This window comes from Cannabis sativa, chromosome 6 (assembly GCF_029168945.1).
Source record: "Cannabis sativa cultivar Pink pepper isolate KNU-18-1 chromosome 6, ASM2916894v1, whole genome shotgun sequence".
NCBI classification, from domain to species: Eukaryota; Viridiplantae; Streptophyta; class Magnoliopsida; order Rosales; family Cannabaceae; genus Cannabis; species Cannabis sativa.
The window spans coordinates 29,861,169-29,879,325 of record NC_083606.1 but is presented as its reverse complement, the minus strand read 5'-3'; the positions used below and the strand labels follow the sequence as shown (position 1 = coordinate 29,879,325).

The 18,157-nt window shown below is 43.1% G+C and overlaps 1 protein-coding gene across 1 annotated transcript; it reads right to left on the bottom strand.

Moving 5' to 3' along the window:
* Positions 1-14,977: 14,977 nt before the first annotated feature.
* On the bottom strand, positions 14,978-17,230 carry LOC115724530 (cytochrome b561 and DOMON domain-containing protein At3g25290). Its single transcript, XM_030653828.2, has 3 exons — positions 16,204-17,230; positions 15,623-15,877; positions 14,978-15,510 (listed from the first exon to the last, which is right to left on the bottom strand). Exons 1-3 carry the CDS (start codon positions 16,879-16,881, stop codon positions 15,187-15,189), a joined length of 1,257 nt encoding a protein of 418 aa, XP_030509688.1. The 5' UTR covers positions 16,882-17,230; the 3' UTR covers positions 14,978-15,186.
* Between the last annotated feature and the right edge of the window lie 927 nt (positions 17,231-18,157).

The window sequence follows — 18,157 nt, the reverse complement described above, 5'->3', positions numbered from 1 at the left end:
GTGGCTTACGGAGGCTATTATCTCACGGGATAGCGGGATACATGTCGGGAGTATCGCCCTCGGGTGCGTCCCGACCGCGACCCCTCCGATAAGTGGCATACGGTTTACGCTACTCCGGATACGACGGGGCCAAGCTTTGCCCCGGCATCTTCCCATTACGGCAACCCGTCCGGGGTGAACGGACGGACTCCTTCACAGTCGCCCCGACCGCTAGCTTAACAGGCCCTACCCAGGGGTCGCGAAGCAAAAGGTCTTCCAAGGGCAGCACCCGAACGGGAGAGAAGCGCCAAAAGAAGGGGTACACACCCCAATACACCCAGTACACAGAGCTCACGGACTCTCAGGAACGTGTATATTTTGCCACAAGGCAGAATACGCACTACCGGAGACCCCAGCCATTGTACAGAGACAGCTCCCGGAGAGATCCGAGTAAAAGGTGCGAGTACCACAACGACATTGGCCACAGCACCAATGAGTGTAAAAATCTCAAAGATGAGATTGAGAATCTGATCCATTTGGGCCACCTCTATGAGTGGATCAAAAATAGGTTGCCCCACCTTAACCCGGGGCAGGTGGCAGGGGGTATGCCTTCGGGAACACCAGGGGTACGGCGGGAGTATTGCCTCCGAGTGCTCCGCCGGTGACACCCAGCATATGCCCGGACTACCGCCCCGGCCTAATGGACGGGTAGCCATGATCTCCGGAGGTCCCCATATCGGAGGAAACACTCGAAAGGAGCGAAAGAGATATGCCGAGGCCGCAAGACACAGTGAGGTGTGGGAGGTCACTCAACTCCCAGCTCAAAGGCCTCGGCTAATGGACCAACCCATAACGTTCACGGAAGAAGACGCCAAGATGGTACGTTTTCCTCATCACGACCCGCTGGTCATAGAGACCCCCATCGCAAATAAAGTGGTGGCTAGGGTCCTGATTGACAACGGAAGTTCCGTGAACTTGCTCTTCAAAGAAGCCTTCACTGCGATAGGGTTGACCGACTGGGACCTCTCTCCTAGTGGATCGCAGCTCACAGGGTTTAACGGGACAACGCTAATCCCGATGGGAAAGGTCAGGCTCCCAGTTACCCTGTGCCCGGATACCCCCCAAAGCACATTCAAGTATTGCACCTTCGAGGTGGTAGACTGTCCAACAGCCTACAACGCAATCTTAGGCCGACCGGCCCTCGTCGACTTCGGTGCAATAACTTCAATCCGACACCTATGCCTAAAATTCCCTACCCAGGAAGCCGGAGTCGGAACGGTGAGGGGAAATCAAGGAGAGGCCAGGCAATGTTACAATGTTGCCACCCACTTGCCAGTACTCATGGTCCGGGGGCCCCCTGAGGTAGAGAAGGCTGAAGAAGACGAGCTGGATCCTCGCATAGGATCCGAAAGGGTCGTAGAACCAATGGAGGACGTCGAAGAAATACCAGTGTGCGACGACGACTCCACCAAAGTACTCCGGATAGGGAGAAGCCTAGATCCGGAGGAAAAAGATAAAATAATAAAAACACTGAAGGGCGCCATCGACATTTTTGCATGGCGCCAAGAAGACATGACCGACATCAGCCCTCATGTCATCACCCATGTACTCAATGTCAACCCGGACATGCCCCCTGTACAGCAAAAGAGACGCCCGCTGGACTCGGTGAAAGCCGAAGCCTTAGAGAAAGAGGTGGATAAACTTTTGTCCAATAGCATGATCCGCGACGTATACTATCCGGAATGGCTGGCCAATCCGGTCCTGGTGCCCAAGCCAAACGGGACTTGGCGGGTTTGTATAGATTTCACAGATCTAAACAAAGCTCGCCCAAAGGACTTTCCGCCGCCCGGGATCGACCGGATGGTAGACGCCACGTCCGGATTTAAGCTTGTCTTTCATGGATGCCTATGCCGGGTACAACCAAATAAAAATACATACGGCGGACCCGAGTGCACTAGCTTCGGGACCGATAAGGGGGTATACTGTTACCTAGTCATGCCTTTCGGACTGAAAAACGCCGGAGCAACCTATCAAAGAATGGTTAACCGGATGTTTAAAAGCCTCCTGGGACGAAACATGGAAGTATATGTAGACGACATGCTCGTCAAATCCAAAGCATGCAACAGCCATGCAAGCGACTTAGAGGAATGTTTCGAAGTCGTCCGGAGATACGGCATGAAACTCAATCCGAAAAAATGCACCTTCGGGGTCAAGTCGGGAAAATTCCTGGGCTTCATAGTCAGCCAAAGGGGGATCGAGGCGAACCCGGAGAAAATCCAAGCTCTCCTGGACATGCCATCCCCCAAGAAACATAAGGACGTGCAAAGTTTGACCGGAAAGGTAGCCGCACTGAGCCGTTTTATCTCACGGTCCACGGACAAGTGCATACCCTTCTTCAACATACTGAAGAAATGCCAAAAGTTCGAATGGACAGATGAATGCGAGGAGGCATTCAAAAGGTTAAAAGACCACATGGCCAAACCTCCTATCCTATCAAAACCCGTCCTTGGAGAAGACTTGTTCCTTTACTTGGCCGTCTCCGAGCATGCGGTCAGTGCTGCATTGGTCCGGGAGGAAGAAAAAATTCAGCACCCCGTGTACTATGTTAGTAAACGCATGGTAGGGGCCGAGACAAGGTACCCGGTTATTGAAAAGTTAGTATTCTGCCTCCTGATGGCATCACGGAAGTTGAGACCATACTTCCAAGCCCATCCGATCAGAATTTTGACCAATCATCCACTCCGGCAAGTTCTCCAGAAGCCTGAAGCCTCCGGACGACTCCTCAAATGGGCGATGGAGCTGAGTCAGTTCGACTTACATTACGTGCCCCGGATTTCCATAAAAGGCCAAGCCTTGGCGGACTTCATCACCGAATGTAATGAAGCCGAGGCAACAGCCAATACACCGGAACCACCCATCCCCACTTGGAGAGTATTCGTGGATGGAGCTTCTAATGAAAACGGTTCAGGAGCCGGAGTGGCTATGATATCACCTACTGGGTTGCGGCTCCAGGCAGCACTCCGATTCAACTTCACAGCTTCGAATAATGAAGCCGAATATGAGGCCCTGATAGCAGGGCTAAAATTGGCTAAAGCTGTAGGAGCCAAAAGGGTGGAAGTCTACAGCGATTCTCAGCTGGTCGTAAACCAAGTTTCCGGAGAATACCAAACTCGCGGCGAAAGGATGGCCGCGTACGTAACAATAGTCCGAGAACTGCTCCACGAGTTCACGGACTATAAAATAGAAAGAATCCCCCGAGAAAAGAACGCTCACGCGGACTGTCTGGCTAAGTTAGCCTCGGACAGCGAAATCGAAGAGCCGGGGTAGTACCGGTGGAACGCTTGGCAGAGCCAAGCATCAAAATAAAAGAGACCACACAAACGGTTGGGCAAGAACCCAGCTGGATGGTCCCCATCATAAAATACATAACCACAGGTGAGTTGCCCCAAGAAAGGGCACTGTCTCGAAAGATTCAGTATCAGGCTCATCGTTATGTAATGATGGATCAAATTCTCTACCGGAGAGGACTCAGCATGCCTTATTTAAGGTGTGTATCGGACCATGAAGCTAGACAAATCATGCTGGAGGTCCATGAAGGGTTCTGTGGAGATCATACAGGAGGACCCAACCTCTCAAAGAAAATATTGAGGCAGGGATACTTCTGGCCAACAATGAAAAAAGATTGTATAGACTATGTCCAAAAGTGTGACTCGTGCCAAAGGTACGCGAACATACCGAGAGCTCCTCCAAATGAGATCACTTTGATGACCAGCCCACGGCCCTTCGCGGTACGGGGCATAGATATCATCGGGTCTCTACCTACGGGAAAAGGAGGGGTAAAGTATGCAATAGTAGCGGTGGACTACTTCACCAAGTGGACGAGGCCGAGCCTATGAAGACAATAGCGCTAAGAAGGCGTTGGACTTTGTTATCAAAAACATAGTGTGTCGATACGGCTTGCCTCACAAGATAGTCTCAGACAATGGAAAGCAATTTGATTGCGAGGAATTTACCGACTTTTGCAACCATCACGGAGTGGTAAAAAGCTTCTCCGCGGTAGCCCGGCCTCAAACAAACGGCCAGGCGGAAGCAGTCAATAAAATCCTAAAGGTCACCTTGAAAAAGAAGCTGCGGCCGTAAAAATAAGCGGCCCGAAGAATTGCCAAGGGTATTGTGGGCCTACGGACGACCCCGTAACCACAATCGGTCACTCGCCGTTCTCAATGGCGTACGGTTGTGAAGCAATGGTCCCGGTGGAAACATTATTCCCATCCCACAGGAGGACGACTTACGATCCGGCCACCAATCAGGCCCTGCTCCAAGAAGCTCTGGATCAAGTCGAAGAACTCCGGGATGAGTCCCAAATACGGATGGCCGCTTATCAAAAGAAGGTGACCAAGTATTTTAACTCCAAGGTTAAAAACAGAAAATTCGCTATTGGGGATATGGTCCTAAGAAGGGTTTTCCCAGCCACCCAAGAACCCGGAGTGGGGGTACTTGGACCAAATTGGGAAGGACCATATGAAATCGAGGACGAAATCGGTTCTGGCACTTACAAACTGAAAAGAATGGACGGAACTACTGTCCCAAGAGCCTGGAATGCCGATCACCTCAGAAAATATTACCAGTAGCGAATTAAACTTAGATTTTGTTCAAAGGGTTTGTACCGTCCAAATGTATGCCTCCTCTATATTAAATAAAACCGAGTGCCTTAAAAACAAAGTTTCTATGCCACTCAGGGGGGTACTAGGGTATACCGCACGGACAAACAAAAACAATCTAAGTAAAATATCCTGACCCAAAGGGCAGGTCGATCTAAGTAAAATATCCTGACCCAAAGGGCAGGTCAATCTAAGTAAAATATCCTGACCCAAAGGGCAGGTCAAAAAATATGCGCAAAAATAAAGAGCGTAAGTATAAAAACCCTGAGCCAAAGGACATGTTGAAATATATAAGTGTGAAAAAAAAAAGATCGCATATATATAAATAAAAAAAAATATATATCCTAGCCCGAAGGGTAGGTCATACACATGTAAATGGCCCGGGGACACGCCTTAAGATATAATTGTCTCCCCTTCAAATAAAAGCTGCCGCCTATATGTAAATTGTTCCAAGGCAGCAGCAAATATGTACAAACAAAAAAAAAAGAAAAGTTATAAGAAGAACGGGTAGAATCTGGGTCAATAATACGGCAGCTCAGTCAGCCCGCGGTGGAAGACGAGGTCCAATCCGTGCCTCAAGCTCAACATCAAGCCTCTTCTTCTTTTCCCGAAATTTGGCAATCATGTCCTCGGGTTTGGGATAAAAAGTAAGCTTGATACTCTGATCATTGGTGGCCCAAGCCATGTAGACACCATCATCAAAGCGCTTCGGGCACCGGGCGCAGGAGACAGGAGAAAGGAGCTCGGCCCTCTTGGCCTTCCTGGTAGACTGATCTTTGTAGTCCCGAAGCTCCTTCAACTCCGCAGCCAGAGCGGCCTTGGATTCGATATCCGACTGGTGAGTCTCCTCTAGAGACCTCACCTTGGCGGCCATTTCATCCAAAGCCTCCCTGGCCTCTCGAAGGTCTCGCCTGGCCTTCTCGGCAGCCTCGGTCTGAGCCCTTAGTTCCTCCTGATGATGGGCCTCCATCCTGCCTCTCCGCTGGGCCTCGGCCTGGATCATGGCCTCCGCCTGAGCCTCTCTCCGGGTGGCCTCCTCTTCCTTGGCCTTGGCCTTCTCTTCCTTGGCCTTGGCCACTGCTTCCTAGCGCTCGGCAGCCTCCTGGTAGATCTGCCTCTCCGCTGTGAGGTCTTGGAGGACCTTCCTGACGTCGTTCATGTCCCCAAAGTCGGACAGAGCGAAGCCATGGTTTATGATGTTCCTGGAGAGGCGACCAGCCTCAGCAGCAAGCTGAACCATAACGGGGTATAAGGAAAAATTTCTCAAAGGAAGAAAACAAAATACAAACAACAAAAAGGAAACGCAAAAAATGGCAAAGTACTTACCACTGTGAGGGAATGGCTGAGGTCCTGGACCTGGAAGATGGAGTTCAGGGAAGCGCAAGTGGCAAACCGCTTGGGCGCACAGCGTGTAAGCTGAGAAGCGAACTCACCGGTCATTTCCGCGGCAAAGGGAGCCAAAGTGGGCCCTAGGAGGGGACGGAACCAGTCCGTTAAAGGGTCCAGGTTGAGGTTCCATGGATCATGATAGTCCGGATGGTTGATGCTCGCCTCAACCTCAGCTCGCAGAATCCTCCTAAGGGCCTCCACCTCGGCATACCCCCGGGAGTACTCGTCCATAGCGTAGTTGTGCTTAGCTATGCGAAGCTCCTGCCTCACCTCATCCCCCGGAATCGGGGTAAGATCAATGTGAGGAGGAGCAGGATTTTCCTCCATCGGGGAAACCCCGCCGTCTAGGCCATGAGCAGGAGTGTCGGCCCTCCGAGGCCTCTTCGGCTCGTCCTGGGCAATCATCTTGCCCTTACGCTTGCGAATCAAAGCCACTTTAGGCTCCTCCTCGTCCTCCTCTGCTACCACTGGAAGGGCTTGAGGCTCTCCAGTACCCTCGGCGGCTTCCTCCGAGAAGTCCCACCCTTTCCCTTGGCCTTCTCCCGGAAGCACCTCCTCGTCATCCACTAAGTCAATGGTTTCGGGAGGAGCACCGGAAGGAACCTTCAAGGAAGGAGCCGGGGGAGAGGGGGTGAAAGCCGGAGGAGCCACGGGAGTATGAACCCCGACAAGCTGTTCCAGGATGGCATCCATGGAGGTACCTGTTCCAATAAAATAAGCAAGTGTTAGAAGTTCGTGAGAAACTGCTTATAAAAGGTGCAGCAAATAAACTACTCCTACCCGAACTTCCTAATTCGGCCCTAGCAAAGTCCCGAACTTTAATGCTGGCAGCATCATCTCCAAGATAACTATCCAAGGGGCGAAACCAGCTGGACGCTATGTAAGCCGACGGACCTAAGGGAATAGGTTCCGGAGGGCCGGGGCCCATCCGGGACCGACCTAGGTAATCTCCTATGTTCGTAAAATAAAATTCCTTCAAATGATCCCCCCACCGGGTCGACGGCATCTTAAACCTACGGAGACGCTCGTCGAACCCTATGGGCCTATGACTGGTATATTCATCAACAGAAGGGACATAGTGAATTATCAAGGGAGACTTACCACCGGTACCGGAAGTTCTAGCACCGGGAGCACCCGAGTTTGGGAAGTCTGGTTCTCAGAAGAACCTTCAAGACGAAGGGGCCCCCCGGCGGAAGGACCCCCAATCTCTTCTTGAAGAATCTTGTCAAAAAATTTTGCCTCGGACTTCCCGCCAATGGCTTGGCTCCTTCGCACCACCGGACTCCCCACGCGAAGCCCTCTCCCAGAGGCGGCCTGGGCCTTAGAGTACGCCTTCTCCTGGGCCTTCCGGTAGAGATAATCTTGGTATTTCTTCTCTGCCGTAGCAATGAGCTCATCCCGGAAGGCCTTCTCCGCAACCGGCGCCCTCACATTAGGGCATATGACCTTGGAGAGGTTGGAGTCATCCACAAATTGATGAGAAAGGATAAGTTTAGCCTTTCTACAATTCTCCGTGGTTACCAGGCCCCCGACATCAAGATCGGCATGGTCGTAGGAGGCGAAGGCTTGGGCCCTTCGAAGGAAAGCCTGAGTGGGGAGCGTCCGCTGGTAAGGTGGGATCCGCACCCACTCCGTGAGAAGCTCCGGGTGGTCCACGGCCCTGAACCCGGACGAGAAGAAAAATCGGTGGCGGTACTCCTTAACATGAGTCTGCCTATTATATGGAACCATCCCCTCGTTGGCAGGGTGGATCCGGAACCCATAAAAACCATCCTTAAGTTTGTCCCCTTTCTTGGGGACGGATACAAGTTCATAAAAATATAAAATTTCCGCCGGGCTGGGAGACCCCCAGCCGCGGGCGGTGTAAAAAATGAATAAGCCTGAGAGCAGGCGGTAAGCTTGAGGAATAAGTTGGTATGGCGCAAGGCCGACAAATACAAGAAAATTCACAAAGTAATCTTGGAGCGGGAGCATGGCACCGGCCATCAAATGGGTCTGACTCCAAGCCCCGAAGCCGTCATAGTTGTGATTAGGCATCTCCGAGTCATGAGGAGGCCGGTGGAAGGTCCCTGAGGTAGAGGATTTGATCCCAGCCACATTAATGATGTTCTCCAGCTGGTGAGGGCAAGTCAGGGTCGATCGAAGCTCGGCCGCTTCCCAACCAGTGGTGCGGGACTTGTACCCTTCCCCGGGCAACAGTCCCGCAGAAACCTCCTCCAGGGTGGCTATGTTTTTCCCTTTCTTCTTCGAAGATTTCGAGCCGTGCGTACATTTTATGTTTAGAGAAAAACAAAAAGAAAAAACCCAGCAGTTAGGCCCCATACCAAACCCTAAATCAGGAAAAAGGGAGTGGGGGTCCCCTAACCGCTGGAAAGAGGCCCCCTCCGGACACGTGTCACCTGGGAAACTCAGGAGAGAATCCCTGAACAAGTGTCGGGTGCAGTAAAATCGCAGAAAAGTGGTTTTGCAAAAAGGAAAAGAAAAGAGAAAAGCCTTCTTATGCCCTAAGCAATTGCTAAACGAAGAACACATGGCCTTCTTCAAACAAAGCTGTATGCCTACAACAGAGGCATGGCAATGGCGACTCTACAACTAACACAGTAAACATAAAGCAGAACTCGAAGAACTTAAACACTCACACACCCAGAAGCCTCTAAGTGCGAACCCAGAAAACAAACGAAGTAAATGTAAGCATGTTATTATCTAAAGATGCAAGAAACTTACAGTTGATTGTTGAACTGGGGGTACTGAGCGTGGTTGAGTGAGAGTTGAGAAGCACTGGCAAAATCGAACACTGGAAAATTAAAAGAAGTGTTTAAGTGTTAAAGCAGTTTGTGCTACTTTGAGGAATTTTCTCTCTGAGAAATTCGAGCAGAAATAGCAAGGAATGGGAAGTAACCGAAATGAAGGAAAGGTGGTGGCTTTTATAGGCAAAAGTGCATGAGGAACAGGCGTCTTCACCTACCAATCGCACGGTGGGGGAAACGCACGATTCGAATTCCCAAAAGATCAACGGACCAGATCAATCTACCATTAAGGCGGTGGAAACGTTTGAGTATCCGTCTGACACCATCAATGCGCCGCATCAATCATGGGGCGTGAAACGAATCGACCTCTGCAAAAGTGAATCGCCGCATTTAATGCCATTATTAGACACACCTCCACGCGCCCCCAAGTCGTATCAGAAGACCGAGGAGGCGGCTGGAAACATTCCTGCAAACAAGCATATTGCTGCATTAAATGACATCATTTAATGTGCCCCCACGCGCTCGAGGCTCGAGCTAGGGAAACGAGGGGTCAACCGGAGACACTTGAACAAGCCTTGGTTTATTTTTACTAAGTAAACAAGGCTTGGGGGGTAAATGTTGCTCCAAAATTCGCCCAAAATACGTGGACCAGTCAAGAGGGGACACGTGGATCAGATAACTTGGAAAGATTTGCTAAGTCTTTTTATGCCACCAGGAAGCACTATTAGCATGAGTCCCGGAGGAGACACCCGGAGTACAAGTTACTCCTGGAAGCTAGTATAGCGTGAAGGCCCTCCGGGATGTGTCAGGTCTCTCCCGAGAAATCAAGTCGCATTTAATGCTGCATGGGAGGAAGCGTGTTGGGACTGTAACACGCAATAAAGTCTGACGGCACAACCCCCGAACAGCAGCGCTACAGTAATGATCATTTAAGTCTAGCGACGGCTACTCTGCGAAGAGTCACGTCAATCATAAGACAAAAAGGACATTCTCCATAAAAACCCTACAGCACCTAGGGATTTGACCATGCATCACCCATGGTATATTCATCAGAAATGCCCAACTTTATGAATACTTACAGACACATGTGTAAGAACAATTCTAGGGATTACCCCACCAAAACACTATAAATACCCCCTCAAAGCTCATTTAATGGGGTCGGAGAATCTTGGTTGCAAAAGAGCAAGAAGAGAAAAAACTCACCAAAAACATTCTCTGTATTTAAGAGAAAAACATTCTCTCAAGTGTAGAATCTGTATTAAACACATCCATTAATAGCAGTGGCTCGTGGACTAAGGCTCATTAACGCCCCAACCACGTAAAAAGTCTTCATCTCACTTTCTTACAGCTCATTATTATAATCATATTTTAATAGTTGCCGAAAACCTCGGTCAACAATTATATTCCCGAAATTCTATCCCAAAATGATATAAATCCTCAATCTTAGAAATCTCCTACTTGTATGGGCAAATCAGACTTAGAGTTAGATTAGTAGTGGTGGTCCAAGAAAGAATTAATCATTATACAGTTACACTTTCACAAGTCTTTAATAACCTTTTTTCTATCAATGGATTCAAACTGTATGTTAGTATTGAATATGATTTTGAAATTCTGTGACTAGGATCAACTTGCACTATTCTAAGAACTCTTTGATGTAACTAAAACTGAGTCATCAAAAGACACAACCATATTTTATAAATCTATGACATTTGTATCTTGTTCATAGTGGTTTTGACAAGATCATTCTCTGCAAAGAGTTAATATGTCTATATCCACTGAAAGTAAGTTCATCTCATTCGCATATGGATGTACATTCAGGGGTGGATATGAGTTTTTCGTTGTATTCTTAAAACGATCACTCTAGATTATACCTTATGCAAAGAAATTTGAAATGTTTGAAAAATTTCATGAATTTCTAGCAATGGTGAAAAACCATTAAGGTAAGTGGTTAAAGATCTTGCGAACTGATAGGGTGGAGAAATAGTTAGTATATATGCAGTTCAAAGATCATTAAATTGATTTTTGAATTATATCCAAACTTACCTCCCTAGAAATTCGATTTGCATATTGGTGATTAGTTACTAGTCGTTGCCTAAATCCTTCTATGGTAATACAATTTCAGAATGATGCAATGGTTGGGTACTTAGTGTAAACCATTACTAGATTCATGGATGACCTAATTGAAATCTTAAGAAAAGCTAGAACTGTTAACCATGGTTTGCATGTTTGTTAGCTATTTTAAGTGATTAGGGGTGGAACATCCCATATTCAATAGATAAGAAAGTGTTTGTTTAAACAAATACTAATTTTCTAAGAAAATGACTAAGTCTAAAAATAAAGTAACAAATAAAGGAGATAATTTTTTTTTTTGATTCCATAAGTGTTCTATCATCTTATTCGATACAAGATGATCCCACTACCTCTGTTGTCTTGACACAACTGAAGAGGTTAATACCATTTAATTTTCTTAGACATAATTCACGGTACCTTGTCGTAGTGGGAGGGTTTCTAGGAACTCACCTTATTATGACTTGGAAGACACTAGTAATTAAAATCCATTGTGAGTTTAAACAAGTAATGGATTGTCAAGATAACAAACTAAGAAGAAAAGCCAATAGAACTATGGTTTGATCCATTCACATGGAATAACCTAAAGTTTTCTATTACAAGGACAAGAAAGAAAATTTTCGTGTATAAGTCTATTCAATGGACTTAACAAGACTTCCTGTTCCTTGTATTATAAGTTTGAGTTTATCTAAACCTATGGCTTGTGGTATACCTGGTAATTACTTACTCTAATGCAAGCAACTTACTTTAGTAAGATGCTCAAGCATTTTCTTTCTAATGGCAATCTATAGAAGCTTCTCGACTTCTAGGCATAGATTTTATTTATCTAAGGAAAAGTCTCAACTATTCCAGAAAAGATAAAGCCATGAAAGAATTCCTTAAATCAACAGTGAGAGGTCTTAGATATGCTTTAGTATGCCTTAGACCAGACACCTGTTGTTGAGTGGGAGTAATGAGTAGGTATCAGATTAATCCAGGAGAGGAACATTTGAAGACAATCAAGTAAATCTTAAGATTAAGAAGAGGAACTATATGTTAGTCGATAAGGGTGTGTTTTAAACTCTTAGACTACACCACATAAGATTTCGAGACTTGCCTTTGTGCTAGAAAGTCTGCTGATAAGTGTAAAAACCTATCTGAAGTCTCTAGGTCTACCAGAGAGAGACTAAATGTTAAAGTTGCAGGAAAGGTACTTATTCAGTCTAAGGAAAGTTCTATTCCTTTGTGGCACCGTTCCAACTTATCTTAACTACTAGTGTTGTTTCCTGATAAACCAAAAAGTAGTTGCCAAAAGTATAGAATCTAGTATCCTGAGAGAGTAGATATATAGAGAGAGGAATTTCACATTATCAAGGATTTTGTGATTAAGGAAGAGTAATGGTGGAGGAAAGGTTGTGGTTAATTCAACCTGCCAGATCCTATTACGAGGAGTATACTACTACTACACTTGATCTGTACATCAATGTGTTGAGATTATTTGAAATGCACATTTTGTTTTATATTAGTGCAAGTGGGAGTTTGTTGGGTTTTGTGCCCTAAATAAAACCCATTTCAATATAATTAGATTTACTTATTAATAAAGATCAGAAATAACATTTTATGTTGCATGGTTCACATGATTTATTTCAAGGTTATATACATATAATGTATGAATTCTATTTAAGTCCAGAACATATGATTTTGTTAATGATTATAGTGTTGTCAGCACAGTGGAATATAATCTTAATTATATGTTCGAAAGTTTATTCCCTGATTTGTCGAAACACTAGATTTAGACTGGCATGGTATAATCAGCGATAGGTATTCTTACACCTTGGATAAGTGTTATGTCCTTTCCAGGGCATTGGCAAAGTTTACCAGTATCGGATGTATGGAGTATACATCGGAAGGGACCGATATTGAACTTTGATTAGATATATTAAAATTTACCGTAATATCTATTCAATTCAATATCACCTGTTGATCCTAGATCAAATGATCTTAATCCTGATATGGTTAGGTTCGATCTCAAGAGTATTATACATGTCATTTGATTTGTTAGTTAAGCCTACTTTTGGGTCAGGGTGATACGTACATTTTGGGAACATGATAGTACAATTGAGTGGGAGCGCTAACATAAATATGGAGTCTATAACTTCTATAGGAATTTAGAAGTGAAACAATGATATCCTTTGAGCTTGGCTAAATAGAGATAAATGGTTGAGATCTCATTTCACTTCGCTGAAATATCATTTATATGGAGCTAAGTGTTTTAACGATAAAATACATTGAAGGTGTAACGGTAATTTAGTCCTTATTCAATGTAGATAATCTATTAGAGGGTCATTGATCAAATTAGGGTTATAACAATGGATAATTAATAACGTATCTATATCGTGGAACATATAGAGCGTTCTATATGACTGAGAGTGCAATTCCAAGTACTAAGTGTGGATTCAATAAAGAATTAATAAGTTAGGGAATTTACTTGGTAAATTCGGTTCGACTTATTGGAAGCTCGGTTATATAAGCCCATGGTCCCCATACTAGTTGAGACCATACTGCTTGTAAGATTCAGTTAATTGATTTTAATTAATCAATTATAATTTTAAAATTAGACTATGTCTAGTTTATGAATTTTCACTATGTTATGGCTTGATTGTGAAGAAATAGTGTTTTGGGGTTTATTTGTTAATTAAGAGATTTTATGGAGTCTAATTAATAAAAATTATAAATGAAAATTTTATTTGATAGTTATTTTAATTATTAAATAAATAGTTTGCCATTTATAGGTTTGAATTGAAAAATATGGTATTATTGAAAAGAAGAATAAGTGGTTGAAATAAAGTGGCAAAATTGTAACTAGAGATTGGTCCACTTATTGTGTACGGCCAAGAGGTCTTTTTACCCAATATTTTATTCTTTTTTAATCCATTTAATTCAACCCTAACCCTATTGAAGAATAGTATAAAAGGAAGGTTATGGTCTCATTATCCAACTAATGCCTCCAAAGCTAAAAACCTAGATGAGACCTCTTCCTTCTTCTTTCTTCTTCAATTCGAAACACTAAGCCTTTCTTCACACTAAATAATTTCAGCCATTAGTGATAGAGTGAGTGCCCACACACATCAAGTGGTATCTCAATCATAATGTGGAAGATTGTGAAGAATCTAATCAACAAGAAGGAGTATCAGCATCAAAGGAAGGAGAGAAAGAGATCCAGGTTCAGATCTTGGTGATGCTCTGCTATAGAAAGGAATCAAGGGCTAGAGATCTAAACGGAAGGAGTCATTATATTCCGCTACACCCAATGTAAGGTTTCCTAAACTTTATATGTGTTTATTTCATTGTTTTAGAATTCATATTAGGATGTTAATGAAACATACATGGTAGTAAATCTAGATCGTGGTAAAATATTTCCAACAATGTGAAAGTGTGAATTTGACCTATCACAAGTCGTAGCTCTCGCTTACTACGAAAAAATAGTCTGATGGTCAAGACAGAATTAGATTCTGATAAGCAGAACCAAGCGCACTAGGTCACACATCAACCTGGGTGTTGGGTGCTTCCCAGGGCTCGTTTTGATACTTCGAATGCCTTTAAGATTGCAAACGAGGTCTCCTAACTTATTTTTGACCATAATAAGAAGAATGCTCAGAGCATAATTTATGTTTGAGGAGTGGAAACCTGCAAAGCAGGTTGCATGTCAACCTGGGCGCAAGGCCCAATGCCCATGTCAACCTGGGCGCTGGGTCCCTGTTTTGACCCTCAAAAAATCTCGTTTGCTCCCTGAAAACACTTGTATCTTTGTTATTTCTAAAGACATAAAAGATGCCCGAAATATTTTTCAAGAAAAATGATTGGAAATATCCTAAGTCGATAAATTGTCAACATAAGCGCTGGGTCTAGCTTTTCATTACTAAATGGCTCCGTTTGATTCCCGAAAACACTCATATCTCAATTATTTGCAAAAACAGAGAATAATACGTACGGAATACTTCTAAAAAGCAATTAGAAATAGCCTAGGTTAACAAAATATCAACCTGGATCAAAAATTATTTTACGCATTTTAATTTTTCAAACTAGCGTGCACTTTACATTTTGGATTGAATTTTTCAGATCCGTTTATTTTGGCTTGATTTGATTTGATAAATCTTAAAAATAAAATGATTTTTTTATTGACTAAGAAATCATATGAATCACTATCCAATTGGCAATACATTAAGAAATAGCATCAACAGATAAAATGTTTCTTATTAATTTATCACATACTTTCTAATTACATTTCATGGAACGAGAAGAGAACAAAGAAAAAAAGAAGGGGGCGGGGGGACAAAAAAGCACAACACCATTTGAATAAGTTGCTACTTAGTGGCATTATTATCGGTGGCAGACTGGCTTTGCTGGTTTTCTCGATTTGAGTCATTATTGTTCTTCCTTTTGGTTTTCTTCTCTTTAATGAACTTAGTCCAAGTTACAATCTCCAGTGTCAAAGTAGCAACACCCAATGCCGCAAGAATAGCAATGTAAGCCCATTTCCATGTGGTGTTTGGCTTCAAAATGGCAATCCCTTGGAACATGTTTACTGAGATCACTGCCAGCAAGGCATACCCCAGAAAGTGATGGTACATGTCCCAATATTTCCTATAATCATCATGGGGTTTTGGCCTTAATCTTAATGCCAACATCTACAAAATTAAACCAGCCAATATATAAATATATATATATAGCCTTAATGTCAGCTCACTATCTTATCACAATCTACAAAATTGAAATTAATATTTACGTGAGATGGTTTACCTGCAAGGTGGTGAAGGTGAAAATGAATATCCCAAGGAGTCGATGAGTTTTAAAAGTGTAATGTCTTGAAGCCCTTCCAAGCCAAAGTCCAATTCCCCAACCAGTTGTGCCAAGTATGTATCCAACAATTTGGCACCCTAGATGAACACCGAACCAATGATTCCATCTCACTGGAAATTTCCTGAAGTACCTCGCCACAATGACCCCAACAGGCAACAATATACCCCAACCCACCATGTTCAAAATCCCATGAACCTGTACACACAATAAATAGAAAGAAAAAAGTCATTGAATTTCTAGGACGAAAACACATCACACAAATCATACACAGAATTAGGAAGATATCTCAAGATAAAAGGATCAAGAAGCATGTAAAACATAGAGTGGAAGGTTCTAAAGTCTATAACATGACTCAAAGTAAACAAATTCTCTAAGGTTGAATAACTACAAAGAAAATAACAATTATTCTTAACTCAAGAAACCATAAGAGCAAACAGGAAAATCAAGTTTCATTGATCAAAGTTATGATGACATTGTTGTGTTTTAAAAAGCTAAAGAAGAGTTAAAATTAAAACAATTACCGTTCTAAAGTAACGCTGGTTGTGTCCAACGCCTAGAGTATCCCCTTCGCAAGTCATGTTAAAGGTCTCAGTGCTGTCAAAATTCTGAAGAGAAAAATGATGTATTCTAGGCACCAATCTTTCAAGATCAGCATGATAGCCAACTTGCCAAACATGGTTCAACTTCTCAACATTGTAGAGCTGATTATTAAGTTCAAGTGTCGCAGATATTGTTATGTATGAGGATGAGACTTCCCCTGTCATTTCTTGGACTCGGAATTCAGCTTTAAAAAGTTCAACATTCGAAGGAAGGAGCTCACAACCAACCTTGTTGTTGCTAGTGATATTGTATAGATTGGCTTGTACTGTACCATTACTCTGCCGAATGCCAATCACGGCCCTGGTTCCAACCATCTCTGGCCTGTGTCCGGGGTTCAAGCCCCACGCAATCCATTCCACTTTTGCATACTCGTCGCTAATCCCAAATATGATGTCAATTTTGGTAGTTTTATTTTCAGTGCTTCGGCGGTATTTCCAGCCAAATTCAGCTTTAAAAGTGGGTAGTATTCTGCAACTTGGAATGTTTTTCTTCTTGATGATATCTTTGAAACCGTTATTGCAAGGAGTGGACTCACCAAATTTGAAGAGAAGGGAGTGAAAAGCCAATAAAAGAATGAGTGATTTGGTAGAGGCAAACATATTTTTTTGTCTATATCCTATTGATCTCTATTTTTGTACATATATGTTAAAGGAACTAGTTATAAGCCTTGAAGTAAAGCATAGATAAAACTAGAAGTAAACATTATTCTCTTTAGATGAGTTCAGGAGAAGTTATATGCATATCTATACACTCTATACCTTTGTTATTGTTCACTACGTATGGTTTAAATCACGGCAGATGCTTTCAGAAAAAAGTTTGAAACTTCAAGATTACCGGCTTCAAAAAGTGTCTACTGGACAGTTGGGCAGTTCCTGTACTTTTGCTGTAAAAAGTAAAATCCATACAGAGCATAGATTCACTCAATAATGCTTTGTCTAGTGTTGCAACAGTTCTGTGGAATTGGATCAAGACCGTGTATTGGCGAGCCCCACGGTGGCATTGTTGTAATTGTAAATCAACGATAACTCGAACAACGTGTTTGACGTTAGCTTTTGTTCTAATTTTTATTTTTTTTTTCTTCTCTTTTTAAGAAACTTTGGCCCACTTGACTTTCTTTGTCTCTGGTTTGTGTGTTGGTGTACAATGTCATGATTACTTGCAACATCGAACTAGGGAAGCTACTGATTTTCTAACATTCAAAAACATAGGCTTGCTTGGTTCATACATGTTGGAGATTCTATATTTCTATTGCGCAACATAGATTTTTCTTTTTTTATAAAGAAAAAAAAATTGTTAATCAAACTAAAAAATTACAACTCAATCCGTAGGCATACCCAACCAAAACTATACACAGGTATATCCAACCTCACAACTCTTTTACTTTTGCAAGAATGTATCAATCATATTAACTCATTTTTCTTTCATTTACAAAACTCAATCTAATATTTAAATTATTCTAACTTATCAATATCTATTCTATATTTAAAATGTGTCTATATAACTGAATTGGTTTATGAGAAATTTATGGGTAACTTTTTATTTATATTTAATAAAATAATAAAATATTATTTATATATAACAAAATAATAAAATAAAAATAAAACAAATCTCATTAATATTTGATTACCAAACGCAGTCGTGCAGATAAGAGCAATAACGGCGATAGATTCGAACTGATATTTGATTATATAAAGGTAAGTTTTGATTATATAATTGGGATCTGGAGTTTCGTTTATTGAGTATTATTTCTATATAAATTGGTTTGTATAATGTTGTTTTTTTCTTGTGATTCGCGTTCGAAGCCGTTCCTCAGCCTCCACCGTCACCTCCATAGCCTATAACGAGCAAGGTAAGACTTTAAATTTGATTTTAGGT